General features: G+C 43.9%; 1 protein-coding gene across 1 annotated transcript in view; it reads left to right on the top strand.

Annotated features, from left to right (window-relative positions):
- LOC119397369 (queuine tRNA-ribosyltransferase catalytic subunit 1-like) overlaps positions 1–17,146 on the top strand; it is a 40,684-nt gene that overhangs the window by 1,714 nt on the left and 21,824 nt on the right. Inside the window, 3 exon segments of the mRNA XM_037664805.2 lie at positions 5,051–5,166; positions 5,276–5,376; positions 5,378–5,415. Of these exon segments, the coding sequence (XP_037520733.1) occupies positions 5,051–5,166; positions 5,276–5,376; positions 5,378–5,415 (255 nt within the window).

Here is a 17,146-nt window from a genome sequence, read left to right as displayed (position 1 = left end):
ACTCTAGCAACACTCCTTATTCAAGAACTTTTCATCACTTCAAAACAGCCACAAAAGATAATCCATACATACCAAAACAGTGTACAAAAATATCAGGCATCAAAAAAGACAAAAATATCCATGCATAGTGCAGGCTATGAGAAAATTAGCAATTTGTCGAGATTATATTATTTTATGTGCAAGTTAAGAAGCCTTGTCAATGACTTCATTGTGAATATGGAACCATGGCCTCATTTGATAAACAGTAACCTGGCAATGAGAGCCAAATTAATTCTACTCGTTCGCTTCTTTTTTTTTTGTCAGTGTAGAGACTGCTAATTGAAAAAACACTTGCAACCATAGGCGTGCGCGGGGAGGAGGTTGGGGCCGGGGGCCGCCCCCCCTAGTCACCTGAGAGGGGAGGGCGCAAAGTCATCCTATTACATTGACTTAATACGGAGGAGGGGCGCTGCAATAAACCTTTGCCCACCTTCACCCCCCCTGAAGGGGAACCTTGCGCACGCCCATGTTTGCAACTACTGAAAAAAGTCACATCATCGCAAGGGCGAAGCAATGAATGCGATAGCAACAAATTGTTGTGTTATACGAAGTGAGGCTGGCAGCTTAACTACAAAACGCTGGTGTAAGAGAATACGGCCGCTCCAAGGAGAGATGCTCTTTCCGCATAGTCACTTCACGTTGAGAGGGGTATACGAGCCTCCAGCTGATGGCTCCTGCGATAGCGCGCATGCCAGCGATCGTGACCGCACCCTTAGAATCAAAGTTCAAAGTTGCTGCTCAAGCAACACCCCCCCTCGCGTCTTTTCATGCTCGTTCAAAATGGGCGGGCCATTTCCTGTCTGCTTCGGCGGCAGGCCTCCCAAGCAGGGTAATGGTATCACATGCGCTCTCCAAGCGACGGAAATAGGCCAGCTCGTTTGATCTCTGCTTTTTTACTCGCGGTAGAACATACGATGCGTGGGGGGGGGATCTTGTCAATTTGGACTTTATACTGGACATGACGGCGACGGCAAAAACCCGTCGAGACTGTCCATATAATTGCTATCGCAATAAAACCATGCTCACAAAATGCCCATAACATATATTACTACACATTTTGTGGACTTTTTTCTGTGGAGCCTGGAATAAGGAAACTCTGTGTAGGATAACTTGTGGAAACAGTTGTGTCAATCAGCACTTCTGGGCATATACTATACTTTCTTCAAATACAGATTATGCCACACAAGAACTGTTTTAAGAAAGTCTGCCAGTACTTATTTCATAATAAATATCAAGGGTAATGCAGTTATCATTGAAGTAAAGCAGCGACACATCGTATTGCCAAAATCTTCACTTCTTTGTAGTTGAATGCTGAATTTTTGTTATTAGCATCTTTGTCACTTCCGTGTAGCTCAACGCTCCTGATTCGCTGTGGTACCATTCTTTTCACTACACTTCTTTCTCCACACTCAGTTTCCTTTGATGCATACTTTTTCACTTCTCTGTTGCTTACTTTTCTTCAGTTTTCCACTACCAACTTCATTATTTTGCCTGTTGTTCTGCCTGTCTATCTGAGCAGTCAGCACTACATGCTTAGTTGCACATGCTGAATAACCCAAGTTGTCACCCATCGATACAAGGTGACATGAAAGAGATTAAATGCAGGCATACTGGAAAGTGTGTGAACAATTCTAATTGGATTAAAAAGTTCATGGCTGAGTTTCATTAAAGGGACCGACAACTTCCCAGAATATGAAATGAGTTGACTCCACTGATGTAAAGATTGTCCGTCGCACTGACTCAAACCAACCCTGTTTTTTTCTTGAGAGATGGATTTATATTTTTATTTCTTAATTGAAAGTCGCGAAAAATGACCTGTGGCGCCTCTGGCGGCAAAAACAAGAATAATTCGATGAAGACGGCCACGTGACCGTTGATTGCTGTACGCGGTCGACGATTTTTTTGTTAGTACTGAAATATTGTTCGTTTCTTTATATTAAAAGGTATTACTCCATAATAATGTACATACAGGCCTGCGTTAGTAGTATGCATTAAAGTGGCACTGCCTTCACGTGACGTAATGATCTTATGCTCGTCAGCGCGTCTTGAGCAACTTTCAGCGTGCTCATGCAACCATGCACGCAGTTTCCAGGTCGCTAAGATTTTGGAGCGACATAGTTTTGCTACCTACACTTCGTCTCAGAAATGACGCGCGCTGCTACTCGGTGCGGCCATGCATATGCACAGTTACGTTTTCGATTACTTGGCTTGGCTCGTGTATCGAGAGAGTAACGACGCCGGGACAAGCCATCCATGACACAGACGCAGACAACCTTGGGCGCAGGCGCACACAACGCTGTACAAATACCGGGAAGGTGTGTAAAGCCACACATCTCATTGTAACAGCTTGCTATTTTCAAAAATGGGTGGAAAGCTCAGAATAAAGGTGGTTAAGCATAGTTACAGTAACTCCTGCGAAAGCAGAACGACAGCTTTCACAAGGGCTAGCGGCATCGCTATCAATTCTCAGCGTTGCTGGAGCAAGCCTCCATGCAGTGTTTGGAGCCTTTCAGATCGAAAAATACGGCTTAGTAAAATAACTACGTGCTTTTCGAATAAACCACTGCAGCTACAACCTGCTACGAAGGGTGAGCTTCGTGTCGCGCCATAAAAACCTGTGTCGAGAAATATCAGTTGTCGGTCCCTTTAACTAAAAAAAAAACACACTTCCAGGTCACATATGGCAGTGAACAACTTGGTTTTGTCTTCATCCACTTGCAAGTACACTTGTTTAGTTTCTTTTATGTGAAACACCCAGAATAAAAATTTCCGTGAGTGAAAAAAATATTTGTAACACAATTTGTAGTGGTTTTGTTGAATAAGTGAAATAAATGTAAAAAAAATATTGCCTTTAAAGGGACCCTGCAGTACTTTTCCCAGTAATCGTCCAATGGCTTCATTAAAAGACCTGGTCGCCTCATGACTCGACCGCTGCAAAAATTTTGAGAATCCGTCAAGTACGAGTGGAGTTACAGGGATTTGTCACAAGCTTCAAGCGCTTTCTCTCTCCTTTCATACCAGCGAGCACGGTGGATGACAAGGGGGCAAGAAGATGCGTCCCTTCATCAGCGCGCGTCATGACCTTGAGCACTTTCTTTTTTCTTTTTCTTCAGACACGCGGCTTACTTTCAGTGTGATTGCGAGCATGCGCCCAGGCACATGGCAGCATCCTATGGCTGGCCACAGGTAAGTTATGCAGCTCACAATGCTCAAATCAGCCAATGGCTGTGGACTTTGGGTTTATGGAGCGGTCATTTGAGCTTATGGCATCATTTGTCGAGAGAAGAGAGGAACAATTTCTAGGTGACTTTGAGAATATTGTAAATTCCAGGCCGCATGCCGTGCTATAATGCCTGGCTCGCATGTTCTCACGAGCCTTGACTACCGATCGGCAGTGTTTTATGACCGTGCTAAAGAAGTGTTGCAGGGCCCCTTTAAAGGCATAACAACTGCCATGTTTTGGATGTAACGTCATTGCAAGGAACAAAAGTCGCAACAGGGAAGGGAGAAAGGCACTCCATAGCCTTTCCCTCTTTCCTTCCATTGGAGATCCATCTCACTTTCAGTATCTTTTATTGCAATAGCAACTATATGGACAGTCTCGGCTGGTTTTTGTCGTCGCCGTCGCCGCCGTCATGCTGCGTATATGTATATATACATCAATATCCCATAGAAAAATAAATCAGAAAAATGCTTCCGAAGCGTGGAATCGAACCAGTGACCTCTCACTGCGCAGCGCGGTGTGCTAAGCACTACTCACAAAGCGCAGATCCCTCAGGTAGCTAACGGCGAGCGTTATATACACACCCTTTACCGTTTGCAGTCCTCCGAGACGGCAGGCGCTTATAAGCGTTTCTTCATTACCAGCGAGATGGCGCTAGGAGCACGACGGGCGCACTTAAAGGCATTGGCCAGCTCTCTCGTTTCTTCTAATATTTGCGCAAGGAGAACCTTGCCCTTCCGCTGTCTGCTCACGCGGGCGCTCGAACAAGCTACCACAGTGTTCATGATTCCCAGCAGATGGAGCTACGTGGTAGCTCTCACCACGCGTCGCGTACATGTAGCTAAAAGCGTTTCAGATGTCGTGCACATAACGTACGTGTACTTTTCACGTTTGCGCACGTAAAGTCCCTACGTACGTGAAATTAAAACTGTCTAGTAGCTGCCGGGTAGTGATGAACACGCGCTAGTTGCAGCGCGTCCATTACGGGCCGCTTTTCTTGCTATCAGCATTCATTGCTTCGCCCTCGCGGCGAAACTGTGACTTTTTTTATTTACTTTTAATAAACACTAGTTTTGTTTTAAAATCCTTGTGATTTTGGTTATTGCAACTCTAGTACTATTGAAAGCATGGTCAGAGGAGAAAGGCCCGTGCCGAATCTGTAGTTGCAGTGTCATCACAGAGATAGTGTAGGTGAAATGTGATGTATGCATCCGTTTCACATCCAATAAGGGTTGTCTATGCAAATTCTATGCGAACACTTGGGAAGTTGGGGGTGAAGCTTGCTACTAATGCTCTCCCTGGTATTTCCCACAAGCAACAAACCTATTAGAAAAGTAGCAGGTCACTGACCAAAGTCAAAACTTAAGACATTCTGGGATCACTACGGATGCCTTGTTCTCACTGGAAATTCCAGCTGCTGGCTGGCGTCATGACTAACGTCCTGAGCTGGATGGCAGGTGCCCCCGCCTTTGGAGAACATTGCCATGTGCATGAGCGGAACTATTTCTTTTGTTGCGGAGGCTATCGGCTACTGCGCTACGGTCATGTGGACAGAGCTTCTCCGGACTTTTAAGTTGCATCCAATTATAGTAGTCGCTACTTATGGGAAATATTTATATTTTAAACAAGAATATAAGGAGGACAACACAGTATATTTACTCAACCTATTGGCAAGGGGGTATACGATCAAAATTAATATAGCTGTAATATAATATTTGTACCGCCATGCAGAATGGAAGGTTATATCTTTGTCACTCCCACATTTTCTTTTTTTTTTTCTTTTTGTAGGACTATCAGATGGCTTGACAGGTGCTTGACAGCACACCAGAACTCAGCAACACAAAATATTTTTCCGATTGTACAAGGTGGTCTGGATCCTGTACTGCGCAAGCAGTGTGCTTTGGGTGAGGATTATTGTTCTGAGTATGTTTCGCCTCTTCATGTGATGATGCTGCAGTGTTGCTTTTATCATCAGACATAGATGCTCCTGAACACCCGATTTCTCTCCTCTAGAACTGCTGAAACGAGATGTCGCTGGCTATGCTATCGGGGGCCTTAGTGGAGGTGAGAGCAAGGATGATTTTTGGCCGATGGTGGACATTAGCACAGACTTAGCTTCCAAAGAATAAGCCACGATATCTTATGGGTGTTGGGTAAGGTTGTAGCTTGTTTCTCAAAGTGATTTATACAAATGATGCTCTTCAGTCTTGTAGTCATACTGATTGACCATTTAAATCTATATTTTGTTGCATAGTAAATACCTACTTTTTCCATGCTTCTTGCAAGTGTTCAGTGTAACTACCATATCTCCAGAATTTTTGACTAAGTACTTTGTGTGTACTTGCATGGCGATCCATGATTTTGGAGTATTCAAAAATGTAGTGGCTACTTGTCAAACACAGTGATGTCTGCACTGTGGATGCCGTCATTTTGCAGCCATGCAGATTGCACTTGTGTACCATTCATATCGTTCATTATTTCATAATGGCTGCTGGGTGTCACAACAGATAATATCAGGCTTTGCATTTTGAGGAAAAGGATATGGCGCTCAATTTTTGGATTGTTGCATAACAAAACAACCGACAGTATCATGTTAAGTGTTAGCATTCAAGTAAATTTGACGCAGCAGGTTCGGACATAGGTGACCGTATCTTCCATATGTAGAGAAGCAGTCATGTATGCTTAGCAAGTATTCACATGCCAAAAAGGAATATCGCTGATATGGTATGTTTAGATGAGAAAGGTTGCCAATTCCAGAGAAGAGTTCTAGTTCCCTTCAACCTGCATAACCTCACAAATGAGTTAATTTCGTGGTGCTTTGTTGTAATTTAGTATGTGCAGTTTTATTTTTGAGGCAGTCTGGATTGCATTTTCATAAAAGAGAGGAGTGAACAGTTCCTTATGTTAGTTATGCATTCTCCAAGTTTAAAGGGACCGACAACTGATTTTTCTCTACCCATTTTTTTACGGCGCTCCAGAAAGCTCACCCTTCGCAGTGTTTGTAGCTGCAGTAGTTAATCCCAAAAGCGCGTAGTTATTTTACAAGCAATATTTTTTTATCTGAAAGGCTCTAAACACGGACGGAGCTTTCCTGCAGCAGCGCTGAGAATTGATAGCGATGCCGCCAGCCCTTCTCGCGATTTGGGAAAGCTATCGTTGTTCTGCTTTCACAGGAGTTCCTGTAACTATGCTTAACCACCTTTATTTAGAGCTTTTCAACTATTTTTGAAAATAACAAGCTGTTACAATAAGATGATGTGGCATTATACACCTTCCCTGTATCTGTACCGCGTTGTGTGTGCAGTGCGTCCAAGGTTGCCTGCGCCTGTGCAGCGCCTCCTCTATTTTTCTGTGCCTAGGCGAAGGAGCGGAGCGCAATGGGAACCCACCGTCGGCGTTAGTGCGGCGTTTAGCCGCCGGGCGCCACCACCGTAGTAGACCTGCCATCGCGTCGTCGCTCGCGGCAACGAATGCCGTGGCTGCATTCGGAACTGCTATATGGTTCAGTTTTCGGTTGTATTCGCGGTGTTTAAAGTATAATTAAAACTTGTAAGCTGTAATCATGAAGCACTTGTCGTTCTGGGCAACCAGCCCATTTCGAAGGCGCGTGTCTTTCGCGGCTATTTGATCGAGACGCTCGCGCAGTCGTCTGCTAGCCCGATACCAGAGAGCGCATGCCAGTGATGCGCGGAGAATTGTTTTGTCACCGTTACGTTTGCTTGACTGAGAGTCGGTTTTTGACTGTCTGAAAGTCGACTTTCGAAAGCAGCATTTGCCACGATCTAATACTTAAAGCTTGGGCGCTTAAAGTTCCCTGATGCGTGCTACCGTCTACTGGTGTAGCGCACTATACGCAAGCCTGGAGTTCATGCGCTAAATAGCATGAAATGTCACTAGACTGCTTCCAGGAATATAAGCGATCGCCCGCTCCCTTCGTAAAGCTTTTGAGAATTACATTTGTCAACCGGGCGCTACTACATCCTTCTTAAGCCGCCGCTTCTTATATTCGTATGAAATCTTCACGTCGTAAACGACGGCTGCATATTCTAGTGTAGTTTGAAGATCAGGGGCGTAGCCAGGGGGGGGGTGTTCAAACCCCTTCCGAAATTTTTCACTTTTGCTGCACACACATACATAACGCACACACGAACATACGAACATACATAAAGTATGGTTGAACCCCCCCCCCCCCCCCCCCCCCCGAAAAAAATTTCTGGCTACGCTCCTGTTGAAGATGTATTAGGAGACCAATTATCCCACCTAATTACTGCAAGCCACCTCTACCGAACACCAGCGGCAGCTGCAATTTCATGGAACGACAGCCGAACAGTGTATTAAGGCGAAAGCCTTAGATGCCTCATCAAACGCGAAAATTGACGGTCGGCGGCGTCAGCACGAGTGATGCAAAAAGTAATTACGTGATGACGTCATCATATGACGTCACAGATAATAAAATTTTGTGACATCATCGTGACGTCACATCACGTAACGTCGTCATATTACATCTTCGCTTGGTCAAAATGAGCCGATCACGGAGGCAGTGCATGCCTCCGCTGATGTGCAGAAAGCTTGCACTGCCTTCGATCCTTGAGGCTGTAAGAAAACCATGTTAGGCGCAGAAATATCTCGAAGGGAGGCAGGAAATGTTCAATAAATTGACTAGAAGAAAAAGAAGAAGATGGCTTTCGTCTTTCAGTCGTCTTAGATGAATGCATAAGGGACCCTGTGCGATTTTTTTTTCTTTATCAATAAAGGGAAAAAAAATACAATCGTGATCGATTTCTTTCAGTTCCATTTGCAGAGTGGAACACCAGTATGACATACTAAGGCATTGGGGCAGTTGCAATAACCTGAAATAGAAAATAAAACGCGAATACTGTCAACCTGGAGTGCAAGTATCGAACCGGCAGCACGGCCTGACAGACTGCCTGCGTAATACGTACAGCTGGGATGGAAAGACACGCGAACATGCGTTATCTGCATCCTTTGCTGTTTCGCATTTACTTTCAAGTGGTTATAGACTGGATGATTGATGAAAAGACGACGTCATCCACGACGCAAGAAAAGACCATCTGGCATCTTTTCATTGCCACCACGGTTAGAGCGTGATGAAAACAGTGCGCCGCTATGTTCGCGTTTCTTTCCATGCCCCTGTACCTGTGAAAGCCTGCAAGAAGCACAAATGCAATTAAACTAGGATGCAAACACGAATTCGTGAGCTTCGTGATACGGGCGGCCGTTCAGCGCCAGCTTCCCGTAGTTTACTTGCACAGCGCCACCACGCGGCAGCGGCGCGCGGACGCGGAGCGCGCGCTCGATGGCCTGAGGAGAGCGTTCGCCCAGGCACTGAAAAATAGAGGAGGCGCTGGCCTGTGTCATGAGTGGCTTGTCCCGGCGTCGTTACTCTCTCGATGCGCGAGCCAAGCCAAGTCATCGAAAATGTCACTACGCATATGGGCGGCCGCGCCGAGTAGCAGCGCACGTCATTTCTTAGACGAAGTGTAGGTAGCAAAACTACGTCGCTCCAAAATCTTAGCAACCTGGAAACTGCGTGCACGGTTGCATGAGCACGTTGAAAAGTTGCTCAAGACACGCTGATGAGCATGGGATCATTACTTCACGCGAAGGCAGCGCCACTTTAATGCATACTACTAACGCAGGCCTATATGTACATTTTTATGGAGTAATACTTTTTAATATGAAGAAATTAACAATAATTCAATACTATCAAACAAATTGTCGACCGCGTACAGCATTCAACGGTCACGTGGCCTGGTTTCATCGGATCATTCATGTTTTTGCCGCCAGAGGTCATTTTTCGCAACTTTCAGTTAAGAAATAAAAATATAAATCCATCTCTCCTGAACAAAACAGGGTTGGTTTGAGTCAATGCGACGACGGACGATCTTTCCATCAGTGGAGTCATCTCATTTCATGTTCTGGGCAGTTGTCGGTCCCTTTAAGAAAATCATGCTGGCATTGCAACACACCATAAATAAGTTCAGTCACTTTAATTATAAATAAAAGGGCAACAATGGCTACAGTACTTTTAGGAGTTGAGCGCGAAAGAACACAAGGACAAAAGGAAGGACTGTGCATACACACGTCGTTATGTTCTTTCGCACTCAACCCCTAAAAGTATAACAAACCAACAAGCTCGCATCGCTATGCTTGTCAATGGCTGCAGGATATGCAATCAGCGCTAGTTTTGCTGATGTGTCTGATTGAAATGCCACGCATAATGCACTGCATTCTGTGTACGCACTTTAAAGAGAAGCTGAAGTGGTTTTAGAATTCAGTAAAACCTTGTGGTTCACAAGGACCAACATTATTGTCAACGATGTCGTAACTATTTACGCAGTTGTTGCAGCAGGAGCTTTAAAATACATGAAAGAAAAATTTATCTTGCCCTGCCCACGCGAATGCGCTGAAAGTGTGGGCGTGAAAACGAACCAGTACTACGTCATTTTCAGTACCTTTGGTGGAGTTGCGCTGCACTCCGATGGAAAGTTCCCTCCGCTCATTGATCCAAATTAACTGTGAGAGTGCTGTTTATGTACCCGAGGCTCAGGCAAATATAGAGATGCTGAAAATTCTGCAGCCAGATTACAATATCTGCTATAACAACCAACAGCCGTGCGCAATGTGAGCAAGCGTCTCTCGTATCTTCAACTGTGGCCTTCGTGACTAGCTCCAGCTGCACGCGTTGCCGGAGCTGATTGCGGAGGCCATGCTTTAGCAGTGCTGCTGTTGCAGATGACACGGTACACTGAAGATGATGTCACCGCATTCGCTCAGTAACTCAAGAAGTCCTGCGGCTGCAGCCACTGTTTTTTGCCAAAAAATTCTGTTTGCATTCACTTTTGAGAACTCTCACAACGGTTTTTGAATTCAGCAGGGTTCAAACTGTGATTACCCACTCCGAAGTAATCTCTTTTAAAAATTGCTTCAGCTTCCCTGTAAATGCCGCTTTTAAAACTAAGCTGATGATCAGCATCATTTGCAGGAAAGTGGATAACCGTGCTATACTCCATCTCAGAAGTTCCCTTCAGCACTCTGAAGGCTACAGGGCCACTTAGCCAATAGGAAGGACAATTAGCCCCTCCACAAGTATTCACCCGCGTCGCGTCGTCTGCTCAGCGTCTCCTTGGCGTCTGCTCGCACACACAGGGCGAGTAAAGCGAACAGACAGCATCGCTGAAAAAAAAATGGCTGCACCCACCGGAGCTGGTGCCCTCCGCTTCGAATTTATCGAGTTGTCATCGTGCACTGTGTGACCCGTATGTTACGAACTGACACTTGTATTTGCTTCAGATTAATGTGCTGACGCTTCGACAGCAATGTATTCACGACTATATTGCGCTAATTTCATCAACCGTTATTAAATTCTCGGTGTGTTAGGCTTCGCAGGCGTGGCTAAACAAACAGCTGACCTCGCAAGTAACGGCAAAATGTGCCTCATGTTTTGTCCTCAGCGTTACATGGCACAACGCGATGGCTCATTTCACCATTTATTTGCTGCTTCCAACGCAGTGAGCGTACAGCAAGCGCAAGTTCGGGTCGAAGCGGGCAGTCGCATCTGCATAGGTGCTGCCATGTTGATTTGTAACCGCAGTTATCCGCAGTTACTGATACAGCAATTAAAGGCACACGACATCTATGCGAAGAATAAACATATAACGCATCGACGTGACGTACACGGGCCAAACAAGCGCAAATGTCTCAACCCTTCCAACTGTAAGGCAATTATATCTGGAACTATGTTTTACTGTGCAAGTGGGTGGCTTGCTTACACCCTGTAGCCTTGGTAGTGCTGAACGGTAGTGGTGAGATGGAGTATAGTTAGTGTAGGTTTCCGGTATGGGAGCACAAACATACTTGTTGGTCTGTGACTTGTGTATTTGTGCTCCCATACCGGGAATAAACATGAAACTGTGGATGCATACCTGCCATATATCCCAAATGTTTCATAAATATTTCAAAGGTGACAGGCATCATGTAGTGTTACTGTAAAAGGCCTCTTGACAGCTACATATTTTATTTTGTTCTTTGTTTCACTGTTGACCATTTGATAAAGGTACGCAAGAAAAAAGAAGCCAGGTTACGAATAATTTCTTATGCACGAGTCAGATTTAGCTTTAATACTAAATTATGTGGCAATGAGCTTCATGGTAACATCATTTATTTGTCAAACCATGAAGTAATTAGTGTAAAAGCTGACGAGACAATGGTAAGGCTCATTCCTTCTTCAAGCCAGTCACCGCTGCCCTCTTGTTTAGCTAATACCCTAGCATTCATGTTGTGCACTATAGTAACATAACATATGGAGCAATATACAGTGTGGCTTTAATTTTTACTTCAATTATATTTATGCATACTTACCCACACAGTGTTGCCTAGACATGGCATTTCAGAGCTTCTTCAAAACAACTGCAGCATAGCTTTAAGATAAACATTTAAGCTGAAAACTGATGAACCAGGATATTTTATTTCTTGATGAAGATAGCTGTAACAAGCGCTGATAGACACCAGGCACACAACAAGAATTTCCATCCCTGCACTACAGCTGTTTCATCAAAAGTGAAATGAAACTGCAGCAGTAGCAAGGGACTCTTTTCATCATGGCAGGAGGCTTTAATTATGAGCGTATATTCAAGGGGCCACTGCAGGCATCAATTGTAGACATTTGAGTACCACCTCTTCCCTTATTATTGCCACTAACAGTTCAATGTTCTGGCAGCTTAACTAGAACTTTTCTAGATTAACCATATTTGCATTGGAGCTTCCCTGTTATATAAAATTGAAACACACCATGAAAATCCTGATAGCAAATGCATTGAAGATTATAAAAATAGCAATAGCACCTTGAAGATTGGCATGCTCTTGCTCAGCAGCTGTAAATTTTTTTTTATTTTTTTTTTTATTCAGATACCCTAAGGGCCCAGAAGGCATTACATAGGGGGGGGGGGATACAGTTAATGTGGCAAATAAATAAAATACACACTGAACAATGAAATCAGAGTACATCAATAAGTAAACATCGAATGGTGTAAAAACAGCTACGCGTGACAGTATTATAATACGTAAAAAAAAAACCAATCATAAATAAAGTTTCATAACAATAAACATCATCAGTATCACATGAAACTAATAGAAACAACACTAAATAAACAAGACAAGCGGAACAGAATAAATAAAACGCAACGTAAAAAAAAAGAAAAAGAAAAGAACATAGAAAATCAGCACTAGTGAATTGAGGATAGAATTTTCTATTGGCTTCCATTTTGTCCTAGAAATGACTTTAGACTAGTTACAAATGAGTCATGATTCACAATGCGCACAATGTCAGCAGGAAGAAGATTCCATTCACGAATGGCGAGGAGAAGTGGGGAGTGAAAAAAGAGATTAGTGCGGGCGAAAATAGGTTCAATTTTATGTTGGTGATCGAGTCGCGAAGATATATGACGAGCTGGCCTGATATTGAAGATATCATGGGATGACTGATTGAAGTGAAGCTTATGAAAGAATGACAATAGTGTCAGCAACCTGCGATTTCCTGGAGGAGCTAAATTGAGTGAAGATTTGATTTCAGTTACGCTTGATGTTCGTAAGTAGTTTTTTGTGATGAAGCGAGCAGCCTTATTTTGTACCGATTCCAGTTTGTTTGAGGTAGGCCTGATGCGGATTCCAGATGAAGGAGGCATATTCGAGTTTTGAGCGTACTAAGGTTTTATAAGCAAGAAGTTTAGTTTCGGAGTCCGCCGGATGCAAATTATGCCTTATGAAGCCAAGTGATCTGGATGCTTTACTGACGACAGCGTCTATGTGGGTGTTCCATGACAGGTCTGATGACAAATGTACACCAAGGTATTTTATTGTGGATACAGAGTCTATGGGCATGTTGTTCAACGTGTAGTCGTAAAACGCGAGGTTAGCCGTTGTCCCGAACGTGATAGCTTTTGTTTTGTTAATGTTAATTTGCATTTGCCAATTGTTGCACCATTTACTAAGATTTTCAAGGTCAGACTGAAGGAAGCTGGTGTCCTGAGGGTTACTGATTTGCCTGTAAATCACACAGTCGTCCGCAAATAATCTAACGGTGGAATGCATACCATTACTAATATCGTTAATATAAACTAAGAACAAGATAGGCCCGAGCACGGAACCCTGTGGTACTCCAGATTTGACGTGAATTAACGGAGACAAATGGTCATTAACGAATACGGATTGGTATCGGTTGGCTAGGAAGTTGGTAATCCACCTAACAACCTTTGTATTTATGTTAAGACCTGTAAGTTTATGAACAAGCCGCAAGTGAGGAACCTTATCAAAAGCCTTCGCGAAATCAACAAATATAGCATCAATTTGATGCAAGCAGTGAACAGAGTGATGCAAGTCATTAATTAATTCGAACAATTGCGTTTCGCAAGAACGACCATGCAAAAAACCGTGCTGATTGATGAAGAAGTTATGTTCTGTAAGAAACTTCATGAGAGCAGATGAAATTATATGTTCTAGGAGTTTGCAACAAGTACTAGTTAAAGATATTGGTCTGTAATTCGTTGGGTTAGACGGGTCACCAGATTTAAATATAGGAATTACGCGAGCTTCCTTCCAATCATTTGGGACGCATCCAGTGTCGATAGACTGCTGGAAAAGTGCGGCTAAAATGTCGCATATTGCAGGTTTTGACATTTTCAGAAGCTTAGGGCAGATGCCATCAGGACCAGGAGCGGCATTAGCCGGAAGACGATCGATGCAGGAATGTATCCCTTCCGGTGTGATAGTAATGTCGAGCATGCTTGAATGCAAAATGGAGAGCTCAAGGTCACTTGGAACAGGGGCCTCATCCGTAAAAACAGACGAAAAAAACTCGTTGAATTCTGCAGCAACACGTGCTGGAGAAAGAATGTTACCATCCTTGGACAACGACACCGTGGAATTTGTTGCGTAATTAGGCTTAATAACTTTCCAAAACTTTTTTGTATCGTTACGAAGCATGTTTGAAATGTCGTAGTTGAAAAATTTGTCTTTGGCTGTTGTTATTTCAATTCTGCATAAGTGCACGTGCTCGCGATAAAGCCTCCAATCTTCCTCAGATGCAGATAGTTTAGCTTTGGAATATAAACGTTTCTTTTTGTTAATAGTACGTTTCACATGCGTCGTAAACCAAGCGCTTTGCGTGCAGGTGGTTATTTTGATTCTAGGAATATGTTTTTCTTTAAGCGTGATCAATTTGTCACGAATGAGTGCCCAGTTTGTATTGACGTCGCGTTGGTGAAATGATTGCAAAAGGTCGATGGAAAAGGCGGAAAGGTCAGTGATAAGCCCGTCTACATTCGCCCGGTTGTAATCAAATATAACCTTTGCTCTGTTTTCACGCTTTTGCAGAGCGCATGCGAACACGCAATGCAAGATATTGTGGTCGCTGATGCCATCCAAAACATTTACCGAAACATTATTTGGTTCCGTAGTTAATATAAGGTCTAAAAGAGAATCATTACGAGTGGGAGCAGAGACGATTTGGTGCAAATCGAACGATGAGAGCACATCAAGGAAATATTGACATTCACGTTTTCTTGTGCCATCCAGGGGTCTGCATGATTGCCATTCAATATTAGGATAGTTGAAATCACCGGCAAGAAATATTGGCGATGTTGGGTACTTGTCTTGAACAAAACTTAGACTCATTTAAGTAGTCGGGAAATTCGGGAGACGAATCAGGTGGGCGATAGCAGACCCCAATGACACAAGTAGTACGTGCGGGCAGACAAAGAGCAATCCATAAAATTTCGAGGCAGGAATTGGTTTCAATAACGCAAGCTTCCAGACTATTTTTTACCGCGACCAACACACCGCCCCCTCTCGATTGAACCCTATCTTTCCTAAACAACGAAAATTCACGAGACAGGGACAGTTCATGATCAGAAATATCGAGTGACAACCAGGTTTCAGTGCCTAGAACTATGTCTGCCGAACATGATTCAACATAAGAACACAGGTGATCCTGCTTACGAAACAGACTGCGAAAGTTTGACACAAGAATGGACAGATGCGTATCACAGCGTTCCCGCTTGCGTCACTGGGTTTTCGCGGGGTCTTGACGCTTCGGCAGGGCAGTTACTTCGTTTGTGGTATGGTCCAAGGCATAAATCGTGTTATTGAGTAGAAGCTTATCAAACAGAAGTTTGAATTTTTCACCGGGTTTTCGTTCGGAATGAGCGAAATCTCGGAGCTTCTTCCTAATCAGTTGCATTCTCGGCGAAAAGTCTTCTTCAATCCACGCGCGAGACGATTCTAACTTTTTCAATTTGAATGCATTTTTCAGTACGTTAGTTTTTTCTTTGAAGTTGAGGAATTTCACAATTATTGGCCGAGTATAGCCCGGTCTTTTCTGTCCTATTCGATGAGCACGTTCAATTTCACCAGCTGCAATCCCTAAGTTTTTAGAAACGAACTCATTTACAAGCCCTTCTGTTTCCTGCCATGTCTCCGAGTCTTGCTCAACGATTCCCTTAAAGATCAGGTTATTTCGGCGCATTCTGTTGTTAAGGTCGTCTACCACCAAAGTGGAGTGTTGCGATTGTCTGGATTCTATGCTTTCCAGTTTGTTGTGGGTGTCCTTAAGCATCTGAACTACCTCGTCCGTTCCGGAGGACCCTTCTATTTTGGAAAGACGCCTATTTATTTCGGTTATGTTTGTTTGGACGTCCTTTACTTTCCCTAAGATTTCTTTCTGAAACTTTTCGCTAGACGCAACCATATCCCTGACAGTGGTGAGAAGTTGGTCGACCTTGTCAGGGCCAGGGTTCAATTCGACGTCTCCCGCGCGAAGCAACAGGTGCGCTACACAAAACAACACGAGATAGCCGCCCCGCAACGCAAATTTTAGCACAGACGCTAGCCGGACGCAACCACACAATGGTACATGTTCGCTTTACTCTGCCGCTACAGGCGTATTCAGTATTCACACGATATTGCAGTATTCACACCAGGCACGTAGCCAGGATTTTTTTTCGGGGGGGGCCCAAGGCCTAATTGTTCGAAAGACAATCTTTCCATGGCAAAAACAAAAAAAAAGTGCCCTGGGAATATAGAGGGCTGGAAAAATTTCGGGGGGGGCCCGGGCCCCCCGGGCCCCCGCCTTGCCTACGTGCCTGATTCACACGATATTAGTGAGAACTAGCAGACAATAAGGCCAAGGAAAGTATAGGAGATGTTATTTGTAATAATTGGATAGAAATGTGAAGAAAGTAAAGTGGACGAAAAGATAACTTGCCGCCGGCAGGGACCGAACCTGCGACCTTCAAATAACGCGTCCGATGCTCTACCACTGAGCTACGGCGGCGGTCATCCCCCCGTCCGCTTTATAGGGTATATATGTGCATTTAAACATAGGAGTGTTAGTCAGCGCCGATCGCAGCCATGGCGACGAGTGTGGAGCACTCTTTTTCTGCCTTTTGGCGTCACGTAGCACGTGATCTTTTTCTTTTTTTTTGAGCGGGCAGCTGACCTAAAAGCCATCTTCTTTCCAGTATTCACTCAAGAAAACTTAAGGTTTAAAAGCTAATAGCAGCAGAGGGAACAACACGATGGAATACAGACTTGTAAATGTGACGTTTATTGCTCTTTGGAATAATAATCAACTTTGATACTATACAACTTATGCACAAATCATACAAAAATATTGCTCAATTGCATGCACTGTCCCCAGTCACAATATGAGTACCGAGGCATCTATTATTAGACTCTGCTGGTCATCATTCAGAGTTGATTGTAACATTGCTGTGGCCCAGAAGGAAAAAAAATGCATCTTTGGAAAGCTCCCTTCTTCTCTCACCTCTTCCCAACCCAGTGGTCATTTTGTTTTGTGAAAATGCAATA

This window comes from Rhipicephalus sanguineus, chromosome 1 (assembly GCF_013339695.2).
Source record: "Rhipicephalus sanguineus isolate Rsan-2018 chromosome 1, BIME_Rsan_1.4, whole genome shotgun sequence".
In the NCBI taxonomy this organism is placed as follows: Eukaryota; Metazoa; Arthropoda; class Arachnida; order Ixodida; family Ixodidae; genus Rhipicephalus; species Rhipicephalus sanguineus.
The sequence above is the reverse complement of the archived record's forward strand: the minus strand, read 5'-3'. Positions and strand labels throughout refer to the sequence as shown.